Below are 23,666 nucleotides of genomic sequence, written 5' to 3' on the forward strand. Positions count from 1 at the left end.
CCACACCCCTTTATACTGTACACCACCCCCCCCCCCCCCCCCCCCCTAATACACACATACTGTACATGGAGCTACGGCTGGTACACATCGCTGGACTGGGATACGTAACCACACCCCTTTATATAAATACATACTGTACACACACATACAGACATTATACATGCACGTACATACACACAACATGATACATGCACGTACATACATGTAGAGACAGACGGGGCCAGAATCATTACTGCCGTTTCTGGAAAAACACTCGACCATCAGATGGTTTCTGGAGATACAGAGGATTACAGTAACAGAGTACAGTAATACAGAGGATTACAGTAACAGAGGATTACAGTAACAGAGGATTACAGTAACAGAGGATTACAGTAACAGAGTACAGTAATACAGAGGATTACAGTAACAGAGTACAGTAATACAGAGGATTACAGTAACAGAGGATTATAGTAACAGAGGATTACAGTAACAGAGTACAGTAATACAGAGGATTACAGTAACAGAGTACAGTAATACAGAGGATTACAGTAACAGAGTACAGTAATACAGAGGATTACAGTAACAGTACAGTAATACAGAGGATTACAGTAACAGAGGATTACAGTAACAGAGGATTACAGTAACAGAGTACAGTAATACAGAGGATTACAGTAACAGAGGATTATAGTAACAGAGGATTACAGTAACAGAGTACAGTAATACAGAGGATTACAGTAACAGAGTACAGTAATACAGAGAATTACAGTAACAGAGTACAGTAATACAGAGGATTACAGTAACAGTACAGTAATACAGAGGATTACAGTAACAGAGGATTACAGTAACAGATGATTACAGTAACAGAGTACAGTAATACAGAGGATTACAGTAACAGAGGATTACAGTAACAGTACAGTAATACAGAGGATTACAGTAACATAGGATTACAGTAACAGAGGATTACAGTAACAGAGTACAGTAATACAGAGGATTACAGTAACAGAGGATTACAGTAACAGTACAGTAATACAGATGATTACAGTAACAGAGGATTACAGTAACAGATGATTACAGTAACAGAGGATTACAGTAACAGAGGATTACAGTAACAGAGTACAGTAATACAGAGGATTACAGTAACAGAGGATTACAGTAACAGTACAGTAATACAGAGGATTACAGTAACAGAGGATTACAGTAACAGAGGATTACAGTAACAGAGTACAGTAATACAGAGGATTACAGTAACAGAGGATTACAGTAACAGAGGATTACAGTAACAGAGGATTACAGTAACAGAGGATTACAGTAACAGAGTACAGTAATACAGATGATTACAGTAACAGAGGATTACAGTAACAGATGATTACAGTAACAGAGGATTACAGTAACAGAGGATTACAGTAACAGAGTACAGTAATACAGAGGATTACAGTAACAGAGGATTACAGTAACAGAGTACAGTAATACAGAGGATTACAGTAACAGAGTACAGTAACTGATCCAGAGTACAGTAACAGAGTACAGTAACTGATCCAGATGTTTTTTACACCAGGATGACGAACTGTAGGTTTTGATCAGAAGCACTTGAGGTGACGTTATTTCACTGTACACAAAACCATGGAGCCAAAAACAGCCAACAAAAGCTCACAGAGCTTTTAGATCTACAAGCTCACAGAGCTTTTAGATCTACAAGCTCACAGTGCTTTTAGATCTACAAGCTCACAGAGCTTTTAGATCTACAAGCTCACAGTGCTTTTAGATCTACAAGCTCACAGTGCTTTTAGATCTACAAGCTCACAGAGCTTTTAAATCGGCTATTTTTGGCAAACCAATCCTCCATCCAACAGCCACAGTCAAAACGTCTACAAAAAAACATGTGTAAAGCTTTTAGACTCAAACAGTATTTAAAACATAAAAACGTGTACACTGTAAAATACTCTGCTCAGGAAAATAATAGGAGACACACAACACAGTACAGTACTGTGTAAAGTACAGTACAGTACAGTACAGTACAGTACAGTACAGTACAGTACAGTACAGTACAGTACAGTACAGTACAGTACAGTACAGTACAGTAGACAGTACTGCTGTGTGTACACTGTGTACTTTTATAGAGGTATCTAAAGAGCACAAAGTACCTTTCTGAACGTACCAAGTATCGCGAGACTTCCCACCGTTTCCTGTCTGGCAGCCAAATCTTGCGATACCTGTACTGTGAAAGCAAGTGATTAGAAAACAACCTGTGATAATTATGTCTTCTTTTATATTCCTGAACCGATTATATCACAAAGGTCAATGTTTCATAAATAATGTTTGTTATGAGCTGGTCAAGTCATTAACCCATTCACTGCCATGTATTTAAGTACTGGTCCATTCACTGCCATGTATTTAAGTACTGGTCCATTCACTGACATGTATTTAAGTACTGGTCCATTCACTGACATGTATTTAAGTACTGGTCCATTCACTGCCATGTATTTAAGTACTGGTCCATTCACTGACATGTATTTAAGTACTGGTCCATTCACTGCCATGTATTTAAGTACTGGTCCATTCACTGCCATGTATTTAAGTACTGGTCCATTCACTGCCATGTATTTAAGTACTGGTCCATTCACTGCCATGTATTTAAGTACTGGTCCATTCACTGCCATGTATTTAAGTACTGGTCCATTCACTGACATGTATTTAAGTACTGGTCCATTCACTGACATGTATTTAAGTACTGGTCCATTCACTGACATGTATTTAAGTACTGGTCCATTCACTGACATGTATTTCATAAATTCAGCTGGATGGGATTTGTAGACAAACATGAGTGTCAGTGTGGCATTGAGGTCTTGTAGATCACATTGTGACCCAGTCATTGTCAGTGTGGCATTGAGGTCTTGTAGATCACATTGTAAACCAGTCAGTGCAGATGACGCACCAAGTACAGTGCAACTCAAGTCTGTTCAAATTGGTATAGAGGGTGGTTAAACTGAAGTGGTATTGATAAATTCCAAATATAATTTGTACACTAGATATGCTGTGGGATATGCTGTGTTTTTGAATCACTTTAAGCCTTATTTTACACCTTTTCACAAACAGATCTACAAGCTCATAGTGTGTGGTATTTTGTCTAGGGATGGAGCTCGAAACCCGAGACCCGAAAACAGAACAACCTTATCGAGTACCCGGTATCAATAAGCTTTGGGCTTATCGAGTACCCGGTATCAATAACCTTTGGGTTTATCGAGTACCCGGTATCAATACGCTTTGGGCTTATCGAGTACCCGGTATCAATAACCTTTGGGTTTATCGAGTACCCGGTATCAATACGCTTTGGGCTTATCGAGTACCCGGTATCGATAAGCTTTGGGCTTATCGAGTACCCGGTATCAATAACCTTTGGGTTTATCGAGTACCCGGTATCAATACGCTTTGGGCTTATCGAGGACCCGGTATCAATAAGCTTTGGGTTTATCGAGTACCCGGTATCAATAAGCTTTGGGCTTATCAAGTACCCGGTATCAATAAGCTTTGGGCTTATCGAGTACCCGGTATCAATAAGCTTTGGGCTTATCAAGTACTAGGGATGCCGCCGATTAATCGATTTTCCGATTAATCATCGGAGTCTCCGAAATCGATTTTAATATTTCATAATCGAAAATCGATTTAAAAAAATAATAATAAGTAAGGCTGCATAATATATCGAACATGTACCTTCATCAGAGTGGAGAATATAAGTATAAACCTAAGTAAGAACCTGACTCGACTCGATAAGAACCTGACTCGATAAGAACTCGACTCGATAAGAACCTGACTCGATAAGAACCTGACTCGACTCGATAAGAACCTGACTCGATAAGAACCTGACTCGATAAGAACCTGACTCGACTCGATAAGAACCTGACTCGATAAGAACCTGACTCGATAAGAACTCGACTCGATAAGAACTCGACTCGATAAGAACCTGACTCGATAAGAACCTGACTCGACTCGATAAGAACCTGACTCGACTCAATAAGAACCTGACTCGACTCGATAAGAACCTGACTCGATAAGAACCTGACTCGACTCGATAAGAACCTGACTCGACTCGATAAGAACCTGACTCGATAAGAACCTGACTCGACTCGATAAGAACCTGACTCGACTCGATAAGAACCTGACTCGATAAGAACCCGACTCGATAAGAACCCGACTCGACTCGATAAGAACCTGACTCGACTCAATAAGAACCTGACTCGACTTGTTAAGAACCTGACTCGACTCGATAAGAACCTGACTCGATAAGAACCTGACTCAATAAGAACCTGACTCGACTCAATAAGAACCTGACTCGACTTGTTAAGAACCTGACTCGACTCGATAAGAACCTGACTCGACTCGATAAGAACCTGACTCGATAAGAACTCGACTCGATAAGAACCTGACTCGACTCAATAAGAACCTGACTCGATAAGAACTCGACTCGATAAGAACCTGACTCGACTCGATAAGAACCTGACTCGATAAGAACCTGACTCGACTCGATAAGAACCTGATTCGATAAGAACTTGACTCGATAAGAACTCGACTCGATAAGAACCTGACTCGACTCGATAAGAACCTGACTCGATAAGAACCTGACTCGACTCGATAAGAACCTGACTCGACTCGATAAGAACCTGACTCGACTCGATAAGAACCTGACTCGACTCGATAAGAACCTGACTCGACTTGTTAAGAACCTGACTCGACTCGATAAGAACCTGACTCGACTCGATAAGAACCTGACTCGATAAGAACCTGACTCGACTCGATAAGAACCTGACTCGACTCGATAAGAACCTGACTCGACTTGTTAAGAACCTGACTCGACTCGATAAGAACCTGACTCGACTCGATAAGAACCTGACTCGACTTGTTAAGAACCTGACTCGACTCGATAAGAACCTGACTCGACTCGATAAGAACCTGACTCGACTTGTTAAGAACCTGACTCGACTCGATAAGAACCTGACTCGACTCGATAAGAACCTGACTCAATAAGAACCTGACTCGACTCGATAAGAACCTGACTCAATAAGAACCTGACTCGACTCGATAAGAACCTGACTCGACTTGTTAAGAACCTGACTCGACTCGATAAGAACCTGACTCGACTCGATAAGAACCAACCCGACTCGATAAGAACCTGACTCGACTCGATAAGAACCAACCCGACTCGATAAGAACCTGACTCGATAAGCCTGATCGTTAACCTTATCGATAACCTTATCTATAAGGTTATCGATAAGGTTATCGATCAGGCTTATCGATAACCTTATAGATAACCTTATCGATAAGACACTCGTTATCAATAATACATTAACGAGCTCCATCCCTAATTGTGTCTAGTTGTTTTGCACATGTTGTTGTTTACTGTACTGTACATACTGTATATGACCAGGGACACATGACTGACGTGTGTGTGATGATGATTGACGGGTGTGTGATGATGATTGACGGGTGTGTGATGATGATTGACGGGTGTGTGATGATGATTGACGGGTGTGTGATGATGATTGACGGGTGTGTGATGATGATTGACGGGTGTGTGATGATGATTGACGGGTGTGTGATGATGATTGACGGGTGTGTGATGATGATTGACGGGTGTGTGATGATGATTGACGGGTGTGTGATGATGATTGACGGGTGTGATGATGATTGACGGGTGACATTTTGACTGGATTGGTCTCTGTTTTTAAGAGCCATTTTTGTTTGTTTGAAATTGTAAAACAAAACAACAAAAAAGTGCTGTGATTTAATCATTTTTTCTTGAACTGTTTATGAATTAATTCAGCTTCCAATTTTTAAGAGGATGAAAAAGAACAAAGTTAAATACAGTGTAATTAATTACAGATGATGATGATTGGGGTTCGTATCTTTGGCTCAAAGTTAACTAGTACTGGTTAACTAGTACTAGTTAGACGTTAGCTAGTACTAGTACAGACTACTAGTTTGATTGAATACTTTATTAGGGGGGGGGGGGGGGTCCTTGGGGTCTTGTTTCCATTCAGGTCCACGGTAACTGTACCATGGCCTTGTAACTGTACCATGGCCCACGGTAACTGTACCATGGCCTTGTAACTGTACCATGGCCCACGGTAACTGTACCATGGCCTTGTAACTACCTTGGCCCACGGTAACTGTACCATGGCCTTGTAACTACCTTGGCCCACGGTAACTGTACCATGGCCTTGTAACTGTACCATGGCCCACGGTAACTATCTTGGCCCATGGTAACTGTACCTTGGCCTTGTTACAAACATTGTACATAATTCATCATTCACAACTCATTCATAACTCATCATTAAATAATAAATCATAAGTCAGGTTCAACTTATCTAAGACTTTTGTATGCATTGCTTTTTCTTTCTTTTTTTCTCTTGTCGTAAAATATTTTGAAGAGAATAAATCAAATTTATCACAAAAATATGTTCTGTGAATATCTGTCAATCATTGTTGAACTCATGATGAGTGGCTTTTGAATCAAATCATTTTTCTTCCAAGGAATGAAAACCTTTTAAGGAAAGACATGCTTGATTGATTTGAATACTTTATGAATTAGCTTGTTTATGCCCAGCCTTGTGTGTTTGTGTGAATATTAGCGATGATTTGATTGGCTGAGCACCCCATAGCGATGATTTGATTGGCTGAGCACCCCATAGCGATGATTTGATTGGCTGAGCACCCCATAGTGATTATTTGATTGGCTGAGCACCCCATAGCGATGATTTGATTGGCTGAGCACCCCATAGTGATTATTTGATTGACTGAGCACCCCATAGTGATGATTTGATTGGCTGAGCACCCCATAGCGATGATTTGATTGGCTGAGCACCCCATAGTGATTATTTGATTGGCTGAGTACATATTAAGGATACAAAGTGTAATTTAATTATCTAGTGTTTATTATCTATTCATTTAATTTAATTATTATAACAAAAAAACATTGCATGGATGCACCTGGGACGTATCCTCAGTGATGTATCCTGAGGTCATCACCTGGGACGTATCCTCAGTGATGTATCCTAAGGTCATCACCTGGGACGTATCCTCAGTGATGTATCCCAAGGTCATCACCTGGGACGTATCCTCAGTGATGTATCCCAAGGTCATCACCTGGGACGTATCCTCAGTGATGTATCCCAAGGTCATCACCTGGGACGTATCCTCAGTGATGTATCCTAAGGTCATCACCTGGGACGTATCCTCAGTGATGTATCCCAAGGTCATCACCTGGGACGTATCCTCAGTGATGTATCCTGAGGTCATCACCTGGGACGTATCCTCAGTGATGTATCCCAAGGTCATCACCTGGGACGTATCCTCAGTGATGTATCCTGAGGTCATCACTGGGGACGTATCCTCAATGATGTATCCCAAGGTCATCACCTGGGACGTATCCTCAGTGATGTATCCTAAGGTCATCACCTGGGACGTATCCTCAGTGATGTATCCTAAGGTCATCACATGGGACGTATCCTCAGTGATGTATCCCAAGGTCATCACCTGGGACGTATCCTCAGTGATGTATCCCAAGGTCATCACCTGGGACGTATCCTCAGTGATGTATCATGAGGTCATCACATGGGACGTATCCTCAGTGATGTATCCTGAGGTCATCACTGGGGACGTATCCTCAATGATGTATCCTAAGGTCATCACCTGGGACGTATCCTCAGTGATGTATCCTAAGGTCATCACCTGGGACGTATCCTCAGTGATGTATCCCAAGGTCACCACCTGGGACATATCCTCAGTGATGTATCCCAAGGTCATCACCTGGGACGTATCCTCAGTGATGTATCCCAAGGTCATCACCTGGGACGTATCCTCAGTGTTGTATCCCAAGGTCATCACCTGGGACGTATCCTCAGTGATGTATCCCAAGGTCATCACCTGGGACGTATCCTCAGTGATGTATCCTGAGGTCATCACCTGGGACGTATCCTCAGTGATGTATCTTGAGGTCACCTGGGACGTATCCTCAGTGATGTATCTTGAGGTCATCACATGGGACGTATCCTCAGTGATGTATCCTGAGGTCATCACATGGGACGTATCCTCAGTGATGTATCCTGAGGTCATCACCAGGGACGTATCCTCAGTGATGTATCCTAAGGTCATCACCTGGAACGTATCCTCAGTGATGTATCCCAAGGTCATCACCTGGGACGTATCCTCAGTGATGTATCCCAAGGTCATCACCTGGGACGTATCCTCAGTGATGTATCCCAAGGTCATCACCTGGGACGTATCCTCAGTGATGTATCCCAAGGTCATCACCTGGGACGTATCCTCAGTGATGTATCATGAGGTCATCTGGGTTTCGGGTCTCCCAACATCATACCCCTCAGGTGACCCAGCCGGGGCGATCAAGTCCCGACTTACGTCCCAGTAGCTACCCTCGATCAGTCCCATCAGGGAATGAGCAAGGCCACACAATCCGTTGCTCCGGAACTACTTTGCCAGGACTGGGAGAACCAGATTCTGGCGCGTGGAAGGACTAGGCTCTGTGGGTTGACTCCTGTCCGGGCCCCTCCTACGTCTCACCAGGTCCACTCCTGCTCTCACCAGGCCCAGGACCTGTGCGTTTCACCCAAGGGGCAGTGAGGCAATCCAACGTTGAAGCACTGGGCCCTAGTGGTAAGAGGAGGGACTAAAGGCAGACCCGTGGATTCATGACCGGTAAACCCCGTGCAGCTGGGCTTTAACATTGAGCGCTCGGTTGCACTTCCGCATTTGCCAACCAAAATTTGGTTGGCAAATGCGGAAATGCGGACGTTCTGAGACGGTCCTTCCGGGTAGAGGGCAGCACGGGTCCATACAATTGGACCCGGTCCGAAACGGACCCGGTGATATCAGAACAGAACCGATCCGGATCCGAAAACATTCTAATTGGCCACACCCGGCCCGGACCCGGCCCCGAAAGTTTTGGATCCGGTCCGAAACGGACCCGTTAAAAACAGGATCCGATCCGAAATAAACCTACCCGTAACGAAAGACCCGTTACACCCGTGGTGTGTCCAATCCTATATTATGCTTATTTTCACCGTGACTGTGATTATGAGACTGAAGTGAACACTGTGACTGAACGTCAGCATCACCCCCGCCTCTACAAAGGAGCGCTGAAAATAGCCGATCTACAAGCTCGCAATGCGTCGCATGTTTGCAAGGAATTGCTTTCCGAATAGCAACAAAAGACGTGATGGCACTTTGTTGTTGTGGTTGTTGACCCTCGCCGGCACTCTCTTTTTTCTTACACGCCTTCCCAGTCATGTGTTTTTTCAGTGAAGATGTCCCCGTCTTCTGCATGTCGTAAGTAAGCAGTGAGTCACACTTTGTGCATTTAGCAGCACCAACATTTTTACCGTCCGCGTCGACAATGATAACAAAACTGTCCCAGACATCCGACTTCCCTTTAGGAGATTGCGTGCTGTAGTTTGCGTTTCACCTCGCTCAAGAAGGGGGCCGCCATGGTGATGATAGCTACTGTTCGTGTTGTGTGTGACTGTGCGCGCGCTGCGCACACACTGTGACACACCCACCACCAGTGGATACGTTCCATTTCCAAATCCTCGAGGCGTGTATTTTAGAACATAATCATTACAACGCAGTTGAACGCACGCATACCATAATGTCTATTTTCAAAACCTATTTTTAAAGTTGAAAGGTTTAATATATAATAAAAATCAGGTCCTGCACGGGCATTTCGGGTATTCTGCATTGCAGATGCCCGAAACGAGGCCTGCAGCTTTGAAATGGAACCGACCCGTTCCCCGACGGCATGTCAATATTTTGCACCTGACCCGGCTCGGTTCTCCGTTCGGATCTCGGGTGCTGCCCTCTACTTCCGGGTGCTTCAAAACGCCACTGAGAAACTTCCACTGACATGAATAGTGGGGGGCCGGAGCTTCGTGCCAGATCAGTCTCCTGAGTATTAAAATCCTTTTAATACTCTATGGTTTCACCAGACTCCCAGCACCAGGCACTTCATTCAGAAGTGGTGGATTCCTAATGGTTCCGCAGACTCCACCCGAGCAAGAAGGTGGTGCTGCAGGCTCCGCTTCCGGCTCGATTGGCCCTCCTAAAGGCCTTGTTGAGCTTCCTCCTCACCGAGGACACAGGCTGGGGCGCTAAATGGTGCATTTATATAGCGCCTTTATCCAAGGCACCCATTCACGCACACATTCATACACCGATTGCAGCGGAAGCCATGCAAGGTACCAACCAGCACATCGGGAGCAATTTGGGGTTCAGTGTCTTGCCCAATGACACTTCGACATGTACACAGGAGGAGCCGGGATTCGAACCGCTGACCCATGGATCATTGGACGACCTGCTCTACCTCTTGAGCCACAGTCGCCCCATACTGCTCAGCCGGGTGCCGTCTACATTCAACCCATGCTGCTCACCCGGGTGCCGTCTACATTCCGGCTGTCACCCGTCTCTCCGGTGGTCACCAGACTATTCCTGGTTGTCACATAGTCACATTGTCATTATAGTGTCTTGATCAAATTGTCTAGGATGTAGGATTTTTTTTTAATTGAATCCTGGAATAGAATAGAAAAGATTTTATTTTATTTTGGAACTAATCTATACTATTGGATAATAAATACTATAAGAAAATAGGATAGGATATTCGTCCCAAATCTTGTAGGATTTTTAATTGGATTTCTTCTATTGGAATCCAATAGGATCTTTTATCAGAGTCCTTCCTTCATTCACCACTAGGGGCAGCTCATCAATGTAATCCAAAAACACCTGGTGGCTGTCAGTTTTCTAGCAAAAATGGTGGAATAGAATGAGTTGTCATGCAGCTAGACTACAAACAAAGATGGTGGATGGTCTTTGGCTTGCAGCTGGACTACAAACAAAGATGGTGGATGGTCTTGGCTTGCAGCTGGACTACAAACAAAGATGGTGGATGGTCTTGGCTTGCAGCTGGACTACAAACAAAGATGGTGGATGGTCTTGGCTTGCAGCTGGACTACAAACAAAGATGGTGGATGGTCTTGGCTTGCAGCTGGACTACAAACATAGATGGTGGATGGTCTTGGCTTGCAGCTGGACTACAAACAAAGATGGTGGATGGTCTTGGCTTGCAGCTGGACTACAAACAAAGATGGTGGATGGTCTTGGTTTGCAGCTGGATTATACAACAACAGCTCCAGTAAAGGTGTAGTTGTCTGTGACAAACTGTAGATCTGTAACGTCTGCAGCTCAGGTGAGTTAAAACACTATTATTAAGCTTGTAGATCTGCTTGTTTTTTAACATGCTCCAAATCTAAATGCCAGGTTGAAAGTGTTTTTGATTGATGAGGTTTTCATTTAGATAATGATGTCATAGTAGAGTTGCATTGGCGTGACATGTCCTTAAAACTGTTTTGTTGCGAGGAGTTGCATTGGTGTGACATGTCCTTAAAACTGTTTTGTTGTGAGGAGTTGCATTGGCGTGACATGTCCTTAAAACTGTTTTGTTGTGAGGAGTTGCATTGGTGTGACATGTCCTTAAAACTGTTTTGTTGTGAGGAGTTGCATTGGCGTGACATGTCCTTAAAACTGTTTTGTTGTGAGGAGTTGCATTGGTGTGACATGTCCTTAAAACTGTTTTGTTGTGAGGAGTTGCATTGGCGTGACATGTCCTTAAAACTGTTTTGTTGCGAGGAGTTGCATTGGTGTGACATGTCCTTAAAACTGTTTTGTTGTGAGGAGTTGCATTGGTGTGACATGTCCTTAAAACTGTTTTGTTGTGAGGAGTTGCATTGGTGTGACATGTCCTTAAAACTGTTTTGTTGTGAGGAGTTGCATTGGTGTGAGATGTCCTTAAAACTGTTTTGTTGTGAGGAGTTGCATTGGTGTGACATGTCCTTAAAACTGTTTTGTTGTGAGGAGTTGCATTGGTGTGACATGTCCTTAAAACTGTTTTGTTGTGAGGAGTTGCATTGGTGTGACATGTCCTTAAAACTGTTTTGTTGTGAGGAGTTGCATTGGTGTGACATGTCCTTAAAACTGTTTTGTTGTGAGGAGTTGCATTGGTGTGACATGTCCTTAAAACTGTTTTGTTGTGAGGAGTTGCATTGGTGTGACATGTCCTTAAAACTGTTTTGTTGTGAGGAGTTGCATTGGTGTGACATGTCCTTAAAACTGTTTTGTTGTGAGGAGTTGCATTGGTGTGACATGTCCTTAAAACTGTTTTGTTGTGAGGAGTTGCATTGGTGTGACATGTCCTTAAAACTGTTTTGTTGTGAGGAGTTGCATTGGTGTGACATGTCCTTAAAACTGTTTTGTTGTGAGGAGTTGCATTGGTGTGACATGTCCTTAAAACTGTTTTGTTGTGAGGAGTTGCATTGGTGTGAGATGTCCTTAAAACTGTTTTGTTGTGAGGAGTTGCATTGGCGTGACATGTCCTTAAAACTGTTTTGATGGTTAACATATTGTTTACATATTCCAGGTGTTACTAACAGGTGTAGTTTATATATTCCAGGTGTTACTAACAGGTGTAGTTTATATATTCCAGGTGTTACTAACAGGTGTAGTTGATATATTCCAGGTGTTATAACGATGGGCAGTAGGTATGGGGAACCGCCAGCCAGCCGTGCTGCGCGCACGACTGTAAAGGTAAAGAACGTGATTTAACTCATTGACTGCCAAGAACGAATTAATTATGTTAATGATCACATGTTAATCTCTGTCTCCCCCTAGTGGCCGTCTGTCCACATCCTACCGTGCACAGTGTCCCACATCCTGACCTCTGACCTCTCAGAGGTCAACCAGGTAAAACCAGTCTGTTACGCCCCCTACAGGGCCATTCAGTCTGTCTCCTCACAGCTAGAAGGTCCTGGAGGAAGTGGCCATCAGACAGGAAGTGGTCATCAGACAGGAGGTGATGTAACATCCTGTTGTGATGTCATACAGGTGTCCGTTGTGGGCGTGGTCATCAGACAGGAAGTCCTGGTCAACAACATCCTGTACCAGGTGGACGATATGACGGCTGCTCCTCTGACGGTCAAACACTGGCTGGACACTGAGGTAGGTAGCCCCTCCCCTAGCCCCTCCCCTTCTGGACACTGAGGTTATCCCCTCCCCTAGCCCCTCCACTAGCCCCTCCCCTAGCCCCTCCCCTTTTGGACACTGAGGTTAACCCCTCCCCTAGCCCCTCCACTAGCCCCTCCCCTAGCCCCTCCCCTTTTGGACACTGAGGTTAACCCCTCCCCTAGCCCCTCCCCTAGCCCCTCTCCTTTTGGACACTGAGGTTAGCTCCTCCCTTAGCCCCTCCCCTAGCCCCTCCCCTAGCCCCTCCCCTTCTGGACACTGATGTTAGCCCCTCCCCTAGCCCCTCTCCTTTTGGACACTGAGGCCCTTTCTGAAACCAGTCCCTTGACTTGAAGTGCTCTCGGGAGGTTCCCTCGTCAGAAAGTGCCCCTCCAGCTGAATCAAGTTCCCTTGATTAGGGTGCTGGGTATAAAAAACTGTTTGGAAATACACTCGCCCTCCTTGTGCAGAAACAGGAAACAGACACCATTCATTGCCATGGTTACCATCACGCAATTGTGTTACCTGTTATTTTGTTTGTACAGTTATATTGCATTGCATCGTGTATGTTTGTGACATGTGGATTTCATTAATATGGAAAAAGGAAATACAGCGTGACTGTCAAAAATGACATGTCATATACATCCATGGTGTTTATAAATCATTGTGTTAAAAGTTGTTTTGTTTGTGTGGTTACATAACTTTCATTTATAGTTTTTTTCACGGTGGGGTAAATAAAGAGCCCTTGTGAACATCAGTTGGAGTGTTGTCTATTCTGCATCAGATGAAGATTGTTTAGGAGGAGTTTATTTATAATTTATTTGTGGTGGTACTTACATTTGTAGGTCGCGGTTTCCATGCGGACAGAGAACAGGGCTGCACAAGGCAATCGAGTCTAGATCGGCACAGACTCGCTCTTGAGGGCTTTATAAGCCACTTCCACTCAAGGCTGCTTGGTTTCGGACGACACTTATATGGCGCAGCCTCGCGTGAACGCGCATATCGAGGGCAAGTGTGTAGAGCGAGTGGCGAGGAGCTGGTTTCAGAAAGGGGGTGAGGTTAACTCCTCCCTTAGCCCCTCCACTAGCCCCTCCCCTAGCCCCTCCCCTTCTGGACACTGAGGTTAGCTCCTCCCCTAGCCCCTCCCCTAGCCCCTCCTATATACATTTAATGTTTGTTTTTAGTTCAATGTTTGTTTTGTAAACGCCATTGACAATGAAGGGAATTTAATGTTTGTTTTGACACTGTTTGTTTTACATCATCATTACATCACCTAATCATAGCAACATGAGTTAGACTTTAATCTATTAGAGTTAATTAGGTTACAGTAAAACAGACCTGTATGTATTTAGACTTTAATATATTAGAGTTAATTAATAGAGGTTACAGTAAAACAGACCTGTATGTATTTAGACTTTATATATGTTAGAGTTAGATGTCTATGTATTAGATGTATGTATTAAGTTATAATATAATATAATTTCTGTGTTGAGCAGAGTGGCGTTCTGAAGCGTCTGGCCAGTCCTGGAACCTATGTGAAAGTGTCAGGAACCGTGCAGACCTCCCAGGTATGGGATAGATGGTGCAGACCTCCCAGGTATGGGATAGATGGTACAGACCTCCCAGGTAGAGGGCAGCACGGGTCCATAAAATTGGACCCGGTTAGAAACGGACCCGGTGATATCAGAACAGAACCGATCCGGATCCGAAAACATTCTAATTGGCCGAACCCGGCCCGGACCCGGACCCGAAAGTTAGGGATCTGGTCCGAAACGGACCCGATAAAAACAGGATCCGATCCGAAATAAACCTACCCGGTCCGAAAGACCCGTTACACCCGTGGTGTGTCCAATCCTATATTATGCTTATTTTCACCGTGACTGTGATTATGAGACTGAAAATAGCCGATCTACAAGCTCGCAATGCGTCGCATGGTTAAGTACAGTTTGCACAACACAATGCAGATTCAGAACAGAACTACATTTTCACGGACTTTCGTCTTATTATGCTCATCCCAGATCCCAAATAATCGCCACAACAACACAAACCTGTCCACTGTGTCCAGGCAGTCAGCAGATTGCAGAATATGTAGATCAATCACACAGTCCAATTTCAAGTTCCTCCGGTGGTCATTCTTACATCTCTATTCTAAATAAAACACAGACTCATCCAAGCTGTTCGCTCTGCTTCAATCATGTAGCCTACTGGTAATGTTCAACGTGGCTCATTCAATATGGTAATGTTACTACTACCTCTACTGGTAATGTTCAACGTGGCTCATTCAATATGGTAATGTTACTACTACCTCTACTGGTAATGTTCAACGGCTCATTCAATATGCGAGAACAGACTAGGCCTATATTTATTTTAGTGTATATGTGGCGGGGTGGTATTGATTAAGGTAGCCAACTACGCCACCTGGGGAATTGCACCCCAGGAATATTATACTAATACTGAACACCCGGAGCACGTAATGACTCCCCAACACAGATTCAGTAACACTAAAGGCAAGGCAGAAACGTGTGTAACCAATATACAAAATACTTTATTAAATAATTGGTCAGCAATATATATAATTAATTCAAACATGGCATCAAGCAACAAGACATTTCATTTATCAATATGACGGTGCAAATATAGCAATATCCAACAGGGTTAAAGTGCAAGTGACTATAAAGTGCCTAGAGCTAGGGATATCACACCACTACAAGCCAGTACTGGGGGGAGGAGGGGAGCTGGGCAGGCTCACCGGTCCAGGGTGGTGGCAATACACAAACAAACACAGCAACTCAAAATAAACCACAAAGGAAAAGTAAACTAAGGGAAAAGGGGGCATTACCACCACCACTGGACGGCCGTCAGCTGCTCCAGCGTAGCTTATCCCCAGCACCGGACCTATAAGGAGGATAAATATATATATCAGCACTTCACAGTGGGAGGTATTCTACAATGACAGTACTCTCTTCAGCCGGTCGTATCTAAATCACCAGGGTATATATAGTATACGATATAAATATAAGTATGTATGATATAATACACAACATATCTATATATACATATATAAGCCCAGACACTGCATGAATACAATACAATATAATAGAGGAATGGAATTGAACGAGAGGGTTACAATGAACCAGGCCCAGACTCAGGCGAGCAGCAATCCAACCACTGGGACCATTCGTGGCTGTGTGATTGTTCTCAGACTCGGTGGTACATGAGAATGGTTGGAATGGTAAGTATCAGCAAAGCAGCAGGGTGGTGGCCCTGAAACGCAAACGGCCGTATTAAGATACTACTTAACTAATATAGTTCGCTGAGTCAAGAACAGAGAGGCGCACAATGGGACTCACCAGCTGTAAATGAGGCCAACGCGTATACTGCCGTTGTGCTTCACCGCAGCGGTAGCCAGGTAGATAATAGGAACTGTAATCAACAAAAGCCTGTTTATATTCCCCTGGCATCAAATGTCCCCACACAGGGATTTCTTATTCGAGATTGTGGTTCTTTCCACAAACACATTTCAAGGCCAACGAAAGTGGCAGCAGTAGCTTCTAGTTTCTCTCCATTTTAATGTAACGAATGGGACAGTTTTGTTGTGATTGTCGACGCTCAGAGTAGACTCATACTCAGAGTCCGAGAGCCTCCATTTGAACTACTAGGCCTTATATGCAATTAGAGGCCTAAATGGACGCAGCATGGCCTTATAACAGCCTTAACAAACACTTTATAAACTAAATAAAAATAAAATAAACAGTGTAACCAATAAAACATAACAGTCTTCAAATAAAGCTAAATAAACGAGTGCACTCACTGTACCAATACAAATAACAGCACAAAGGCTTCAAAATAATGAAGCTAATTAAACGATTAATTAAAGTGCGTGTCTCATTGAGTGTAACCATATAGGCCTATATACGTACACATATCACAAAGGCTTCAAATAATAAAGCTATATAAAAGATTCGTTTGTACTCCTATTTGTAACGTGACATAAACATAATCCTTGTTGTAGTTGTAGAGTTGTTACTTTAGTAAAATAAAATAAACAAAACAAAACAAAAAAGAAGATCTTCTCTGCAGTCATCTCCTTTGGCACTGTTTCACTGCTCCGTGGTTGGCAATGACATGTAATGAGAAAAAGCAGCAATAATAAATATTAAAATAATAATAAAATAAGGCATACTAAACGGTTAGCTAAAGGTTCATAATAAATCGTTCTCACCTTATTTGAAGTTGCTATTTAAGAACAGCAACGTGTTGACAGTGGCTGTACCGAGGGAAGTCCGTCTATGGCCCGTCCAGACGCGCTGAAAGCAGCCTCGCAGCTGACACTCGAAGCTGGGACACATAGGGTCTTCAGAGCAAGTCTGGTCATTGTTGGAAAGAGTTTTCCATGGCATTTCCAGAATCCTAAGACGTCTTTGTCATCTTCCATTGAAATTACATTGGTGTAATGTCACAGTGTTGCAGGAGAGTTGTTTTCCACAGAGCCAGCCGGTTGATGGTTGGGTAATTCGATCCACTGAGCTCATCACTTGCTTTTTTGAAAGGATTTAGAAAAGTGACCAACATCTGGAGCAACTCTTTTGTGATGTTACTCATTCTGTGCATCTCTGATCTTCCCAGGAGAATGGTTTGGACAGCATCAGTACCGATTCTACCATTGCAAGCTTTGTGTTCCATCGAGTCTCACACTCCTGTTTAAGGGACTTTGGAAGCTCCAGCTGTAATCCAGAATGCTTGAAAAAGGTAACAAGTGATTTGCACTGGCTCAGACACGCTCTCGCTTCTTCCAAGTGCTCCTCATCTTCATCACCGTCAACCTCCTTGAACGTGTGTTTGAGCACAGTGTTCAGCACATGTGCATTGCAGCTCGCATGAGTCCAACGAGCCAAGGCAGCCTGTACGTTAGCCGCTTGGTCACTAACAAAAACAAGCGAGTCGATTTCCACTTGTGACAGTCCGAAGTCACTCAACTGTTTAATCAGCTCACCTTTGATGTTAGCAGCCGTGTGCTTTGCTTGGTAAGGGAAAGCACAGGTGCAAATCACTCTGCTCTGGAACGTCCACTCCTTGTCAATGAAATGCAGAGTGATGCATGTGTAGCTTACCTTGCGGAAATCATCGGTCCACGTATCTGTGGAGGCTCCCCAAGCCATGGCCCTGGCAATGTACCGCTTTATTTAAATCAGCTTTATTTAAATCATCGGTCCACATATCTGTGGAGGCTCCCCAAGCCATGGCCCTGGCAATGTACCGCTTTATTTAAATCAGCTTTATTTAAATCATCGGTCCACATATCTGTGGAGGCTCCACAAGCCATGGCCCTGGCAATGTACCGCTTTATTTAAATCATCGGTCCACATATCTGTGGAGGCTCCCCAAGCCATGGCCCTGGCAATGTACCGCTTTATTTAAATCATCGGTCCACATATCTGTGGAGGCTCCCCAAGCCATGGCCCTGGCCCTGGCCCTGGCCCTGGCCCTGGCCCTGGCCCTGGCCCTGGCCCTGGCCCTGGCCCTGGCAATGTACCGCTTTATTTCGGGGAGAAGGAACCTTTGTGGCACGGGAAATCGTGAATGAAGACGGCATCAAATCTTTCACATCACAGTGTCCATACACCGCCCCCGTGTCCAGTAATGTCTGGGAGAAACATTGAAAAGCCGGGGTCTCAAACATGCGGAAGGGCCGCAAATCCTTGGCGCACACTTTAATGCAGTCATCAAGAATGGCAGCTTTTCTTTTGGATGGAATTGCTTTCCGACTAGCAACAAAAGACGTGATGGCACTTTGTTGTTGTGGTTGTTGACCCTCGCCGGCACTTTCTTTTTTTTTTACACGCCTTCCCAGTCATGTGTTTCTTCAGTGAAGATGTCCCCGTCTTCTGCATGTCGTAGGTAAGCAGTGAGTCACACTTTGTGCATTTAGCAGCACCAACATTTTTACCGTCCGCGTCGACAATGACAACAAAACTGTCCCAGACATCCGACTTCCCTTTAGGAGATTGCGTGCTGTAGTTTGCGTTTCACCTCGCTCAAGAAGGGGGCCGCCATGGTGATGATAGCTACTGTTCGTGTTGTGTGTGACTGTGCGCGCGCCGCACACACACTGTGACACACCCACCACCAGTGGATACGTTCCATTTCCAAATCCTTGAGGCGTGTATTTTAGAACATAATCATTACAACGCAGTTGAACGCACGCATAACCATAATGTCTATTTTCAAAACCTATTTTTAAAGTTGAAAGGTTTAATATATAATACAAATCGGGTCCTGCCCGGGCATTTCGGGTATTCTGCATTTCAGATGCCCGAAACGAGGCCCGCAGCTTTGAAATGGAACCGACCCGTTCCCCGACGGCATGTCAATATTTTGCACCCGACCCGGCTCGGTTCTTGGTTCGGCTCTCGGGTATTCGGGTCTGGGTGGACCCGTGCTGCCCTCTACTCCCAGGTATGGGATAGATGGTGCAGACCTCCCAGGTATGGGATAGATGGTGCAGACCTCCCAGGTATGGGATAGATGAATCTACAGTATGGGACAGATGGTGCAGACCTCCCAGGTATGGGATAGATTGTGCAGTCCTCCTAGGTATGGGATAGATGTTAATGAAAGCATTAGAATGCTTGCTGTGTGAACAGTGTTAGTTAGTTAGTGTTCGTTCGCGTGTTAGTTAGTTAGAATATATCTTCAGACTTCCGGTATGACACCAAAGAGAGCAGCAGCATAGAACAACAGCTCCCAGCAAGGTCTACTTTATTTCCCCTAAAAAACAACTATATTCGAAAAATAAACACAAAAATGGAAGGGGGAGACAAAAGAAAGACTAAAAGTGATAAAACGACCACCAGATCAGAAAAGAAAGGTAAACAAACAACGGAGAAGAGTTGCGACGGCAACGTGGACCCGGAGCTAAACGCACCAGGGCAAAACGCCATGGCGTGCCTACAAGCAAGCATGGAGGTGATACACGCTGATATAAAAGCCATGAGGACCAAAGTTAGGAAGGAGTTCGAGGGCTTTAAAGAAACTCTTTTCGAACAAATGCGCAAAGACATGGCAGGCCTCAAAGAAGACTTCAACAACAAACTGACTAGGCTTGTCACCGACCTACAAAGCACCGTGGACAATGCGGAACAGACAGAGCGGCGGGTGGCGAGCATCGAGGAGTGGAGCTCAGACGCCAAACAAATAATGAGTTCACAAGACCACGAGAGATTGCAGGAGAAGGTATTGAACTTAGAAACAAGGTCTCAACACCAGAACCTGCGTTTATACAACGTTGCAGAAGACAGCGAGGGGAATAACATGATGGGGTTCATTAATAACTTCATCAAAACTGAGTTAGCACTGGACATTGACCTGGGCATACAGCGCTGCCACAGATGCCTCGTTCCCAGAGCCACCGCCGACAGCCACCCCCCGTTCAATCATCATGTGCTTTCTGGAGGACAAGACCAAAGAGCTGGTACGTAATACAGCGTGGAAGAAAAAAACTGTCCTACTGAATGGCAAAAGAGCGTATTTTGATAATGACTACCCTCAAGAAATACAGAAGGAGAGAGCCGCGTATGCCCCGATCCGCTTGCTCCTTCAAAATAAAGGAATGGCCTTCCACACCCCCCCCTTGACAAAACTATGTGTGTTTTACGATGGGGCCGGTCGCCCCGCGGCAGCCAGCACCACTTACAACAGCATGGAGGAAGCAAGAGAGGATTTGAATAAGAGGGGGATCATGAGCACCGAGGAAGAGGAAAACCTTCGACCCACCACCACCCCTACAACTACCACCACAGATAACCTGGCGAAGCTGAGGAAAACATCTTGGGTGAAGGTGGGGAAAAGGACACCACATGACCGAGACGCACTGCGAAGGGCAACACGGAGGCTCCAGGAATTCCGCCGCACCGCAACTCCCCCACCACCAACCCCCCCACCACCAGATGACATCACCATAACTCATAACGCTGATTGATCTACGACGGAGAAGTACATGGGAAGTATTGGGAGATATCTTTGAACTCTGAGTGGGACATAAGACCTGAACAATTTTCACCTCGCTTTGTTTGTTTTTATATTTTATTTTCCCCTTTTTACAATACTACCTTTGTTTGGACATATACTTGGCTGAATACTAAATACCAGTCTGATAGGTTGTTTTATACTCAGATATTCGATGTTAGCACAGACCTGTTGTCTGGGAGACCAAGCTGGGGCTCGACAGATGTCATATCACTGTACACTAAGTTCCTGTTTTTTAGCAGTTAGTTAGTGTTGGAAGGGCCTCCTGGGACCCAGGAGATTACCTTTCCGCTCATGAGGTATTGCTTTATGAAAGAAACCTCGAGTTGGAAGTCCTGTCTTTGTTTATATGTTTGTATTTCTAATTTCAAAGCTTTATATTAATGATGAGAAGTTAAGGCCGCCTTGGGTTCACAATGACAATATTAGTACATCATAGGATAGCACAGATTATAATGAGACGATAGTTAGACTTAATGTTAACGAGCTACAGAACCCAACTAAGATAAGTAAATTGATAGTTGATAGAGAAAACCATCAATTTAAAATCATACAAATACTGGTAGAAACAGATAATATACACGGAAATAGATATTTGATGAATGACCATTGGATGTATATGTGTGAGAACGGAAAATAGGCGAGACTAAACTTGTGTGAAGACATACTATGGGCATACTACGTAGGTGTGTTTTATTTTTTGTTTTATTTGTTTTATATTATATATATATATATTTTATTATCCTTTGATCTACTTATTTTTTTTGCTATTGGTCATTGTTGCTGTAATGTTAGTTAATGCTATTATGGTCTCCACCAGGCCGAAGGCATGGGGAGAGAGTATGTTTTGCACTCCGTCCGTGTGTGTGTCCGTCCGTGTGTGTGTGTGTCCTTCCGTCCGTCTGTTACCAGCTAATCTCCGGCACCGTTAACCCGGTCGATGCCAAACTTTGCACACACACTCCCTGGATGCCAACGATGAACCTCTGCCCCGCATTTTCCAGAACGGCCTGTTATAGCGCCACCATGAGGCAGCTTTTCACATTTTTTACCTAAAACTGCACCGATCTGCGTGAAACGTTGCATGCACACTCCCCAGAGGCCAAGGACAAACCTTTGACCTGCATTTTCCGCATCTGCCTTTTATAGCGCCACCAGGAGGCCGACTTCTGTAAAACACATTTTTTGATATTACTCCTCCAGATTCTGTCCAAAAATCTCACAAGTCGTTACACAGTATCTCTATGGTCATGTGCTCAAGTCGGATCTGTCCGATATTTCATATTCCATCCTAATTGGCTATAATTGGCTTTCACAGTTTAGCAAGATTGCCCCGTTTTGAACAAAAGCCTCAAATCATGAACGCAGCATGCAATTTATGTTAAATCTTTCACACATTTTCTTACTAGGCTGAGGAATATATCCCACCCTTTTCACATTGGCCTGTTATAGCACCACCAACTGGTTGATTTTTGCAAAACACATTTTTGGAACAAAATGCCTCAAATCATCCAATTGCCATCAAAGGCAAACATGTTTATATTACTCCTAAACATTTTGCCAAACATCTCACACAGTCCTATCCTCCTGGTGGAGACCTGTGCCCAGAAGGGCACTTTTTCTAGTTGGTACTATATTCTTGTCACATATGAAGGTCTGATTATATTCATGAAAATATTAATGGTAATGAATCAACAGAATATCAATGTGTGAAAAACAGACTTTGCCAAAGCGAATGATCGGTTTGAGAACACAGTGGAAAAGACTGAAACCATCTTAGCATAGGACCTCGATCTATTTGGACTGGATGACTCGTTGCATTCTGAATGTTAACAATTGAAATGTAACAATTACATTGTACTGTGATGCCCGAGAGAACCTGCTTATTCTCAAACAGAGAAGAAAAAAAATAATAAGTAAAAAAAAACAAAAAACAATATATATTCAAAGATTTGTGCCGCATTTTTACGATTTTTCAAAAATAGCAGACCTACCACTCGGTGGCGCGCTATGAGCTTGTAGATCTGCTATTTTTCAATAGCTAAAGTATAACATAATGATTAGTTAAAACACCAAAAGGGGTTCCCGTCCTGAAGTATAACATAATGATGAGTTAAAACACCAAAAGGGGTTCCCGCCAGTATAACATAATGATTAGTTAAAACACCAAAAGGGGTTCCCGTCCTGAAGTATAACATAATGATGAGTTAAAACACCAAAAGGGGTTCCCGCCCATAATGATTAGTTAAAACACCAAAAGGGGTTCCCGTCCTGAAGTATAACATAATGATGAGTTAAAACACCAAAAGGGGTTCCCGTCCTGAAGTATAACATAATGATGAGTTAAAACACCAAAAGGGGTTCCCGCCAGTATAACATAATGATGAGTTAAAACACCAAAAGGGGTTCCCGCCAGTATAACATAATGATGAGTTAAAACACCAAAAGGGGTTCCCGCCAGTATAACATAATGATGAGTTAAAACACCAAAAGGGGTTCCCGCCAGTATAACATAATGATTAGTTAAAACACCAAAAGGGGTTCCCGCCAGTATAACATAATGATTAGTTAAAACACCAAAAGGGGTTCCCGTCCTGAAGTATAACATA

The 23,666-nt window shown here is 43.8% G+C and overlaps 1 protein-coding gene across 4 annotated transcripts in view; it reads left to right on the top strand.

The window, feature by feature from the left end:
* Nucleotides 1-11,091: 11,091 nt before the first annotated feature.
* LOC306918363 (replication protein A 32 kDa subunit-like) overlaps nucleotides 11,092-23,666 on the top strand; it is a 22,910-nt gene continuing 10,335 nt past the window's right edge. For 3 of the 4 annotated variants that reach the window (XM_079531258.1, XM_079531260.1, XM_079531261.1), the window contains exons 1-5: nucleotides 11,112-11,224; nucleotides 12,551-12,618; nucleotides 12,703-12,774; nucleotides 12,916-13,029; nucleotides 14,529-14,600. In XM_079531258.1, the coding sequence (XP_079387384.1) occupies nucleotides 12,562-12,618; nucleotides 12,703-12,774; nucleotides 12,916-13,029; nucleotides 14,529-14,600 (315 nt within the window). In that variant the 5' untranslated portion in view covers nucleotides 11,112-11,224; nucleotides 12,551-12,561. Of the gene's footprint in view, nucleotides 11,225-12,536; nucleotides 12,619-12,702; nucleotides 12,775-12,915; nucleotides 13,030-14,528; nucleotides 14,601-23,666 lie in introns of all 4 variants that reach the window. The other variant, XM_079531259.1, reaches the window with a different exon arrangement.

Source organism: Electrona antarctica (genome assembly GCF_951216825.1).
Source record: "Electrona antarctica genome assembly, contig: scaffold_81, whole genome shotgun sequence".
Taxonomy (NCBI): Eukaryota; Metazoa; Chordata; class Actinopteri; order Myctophiformes; family Myctophidae; genus Electrona; species Electrona antarctica.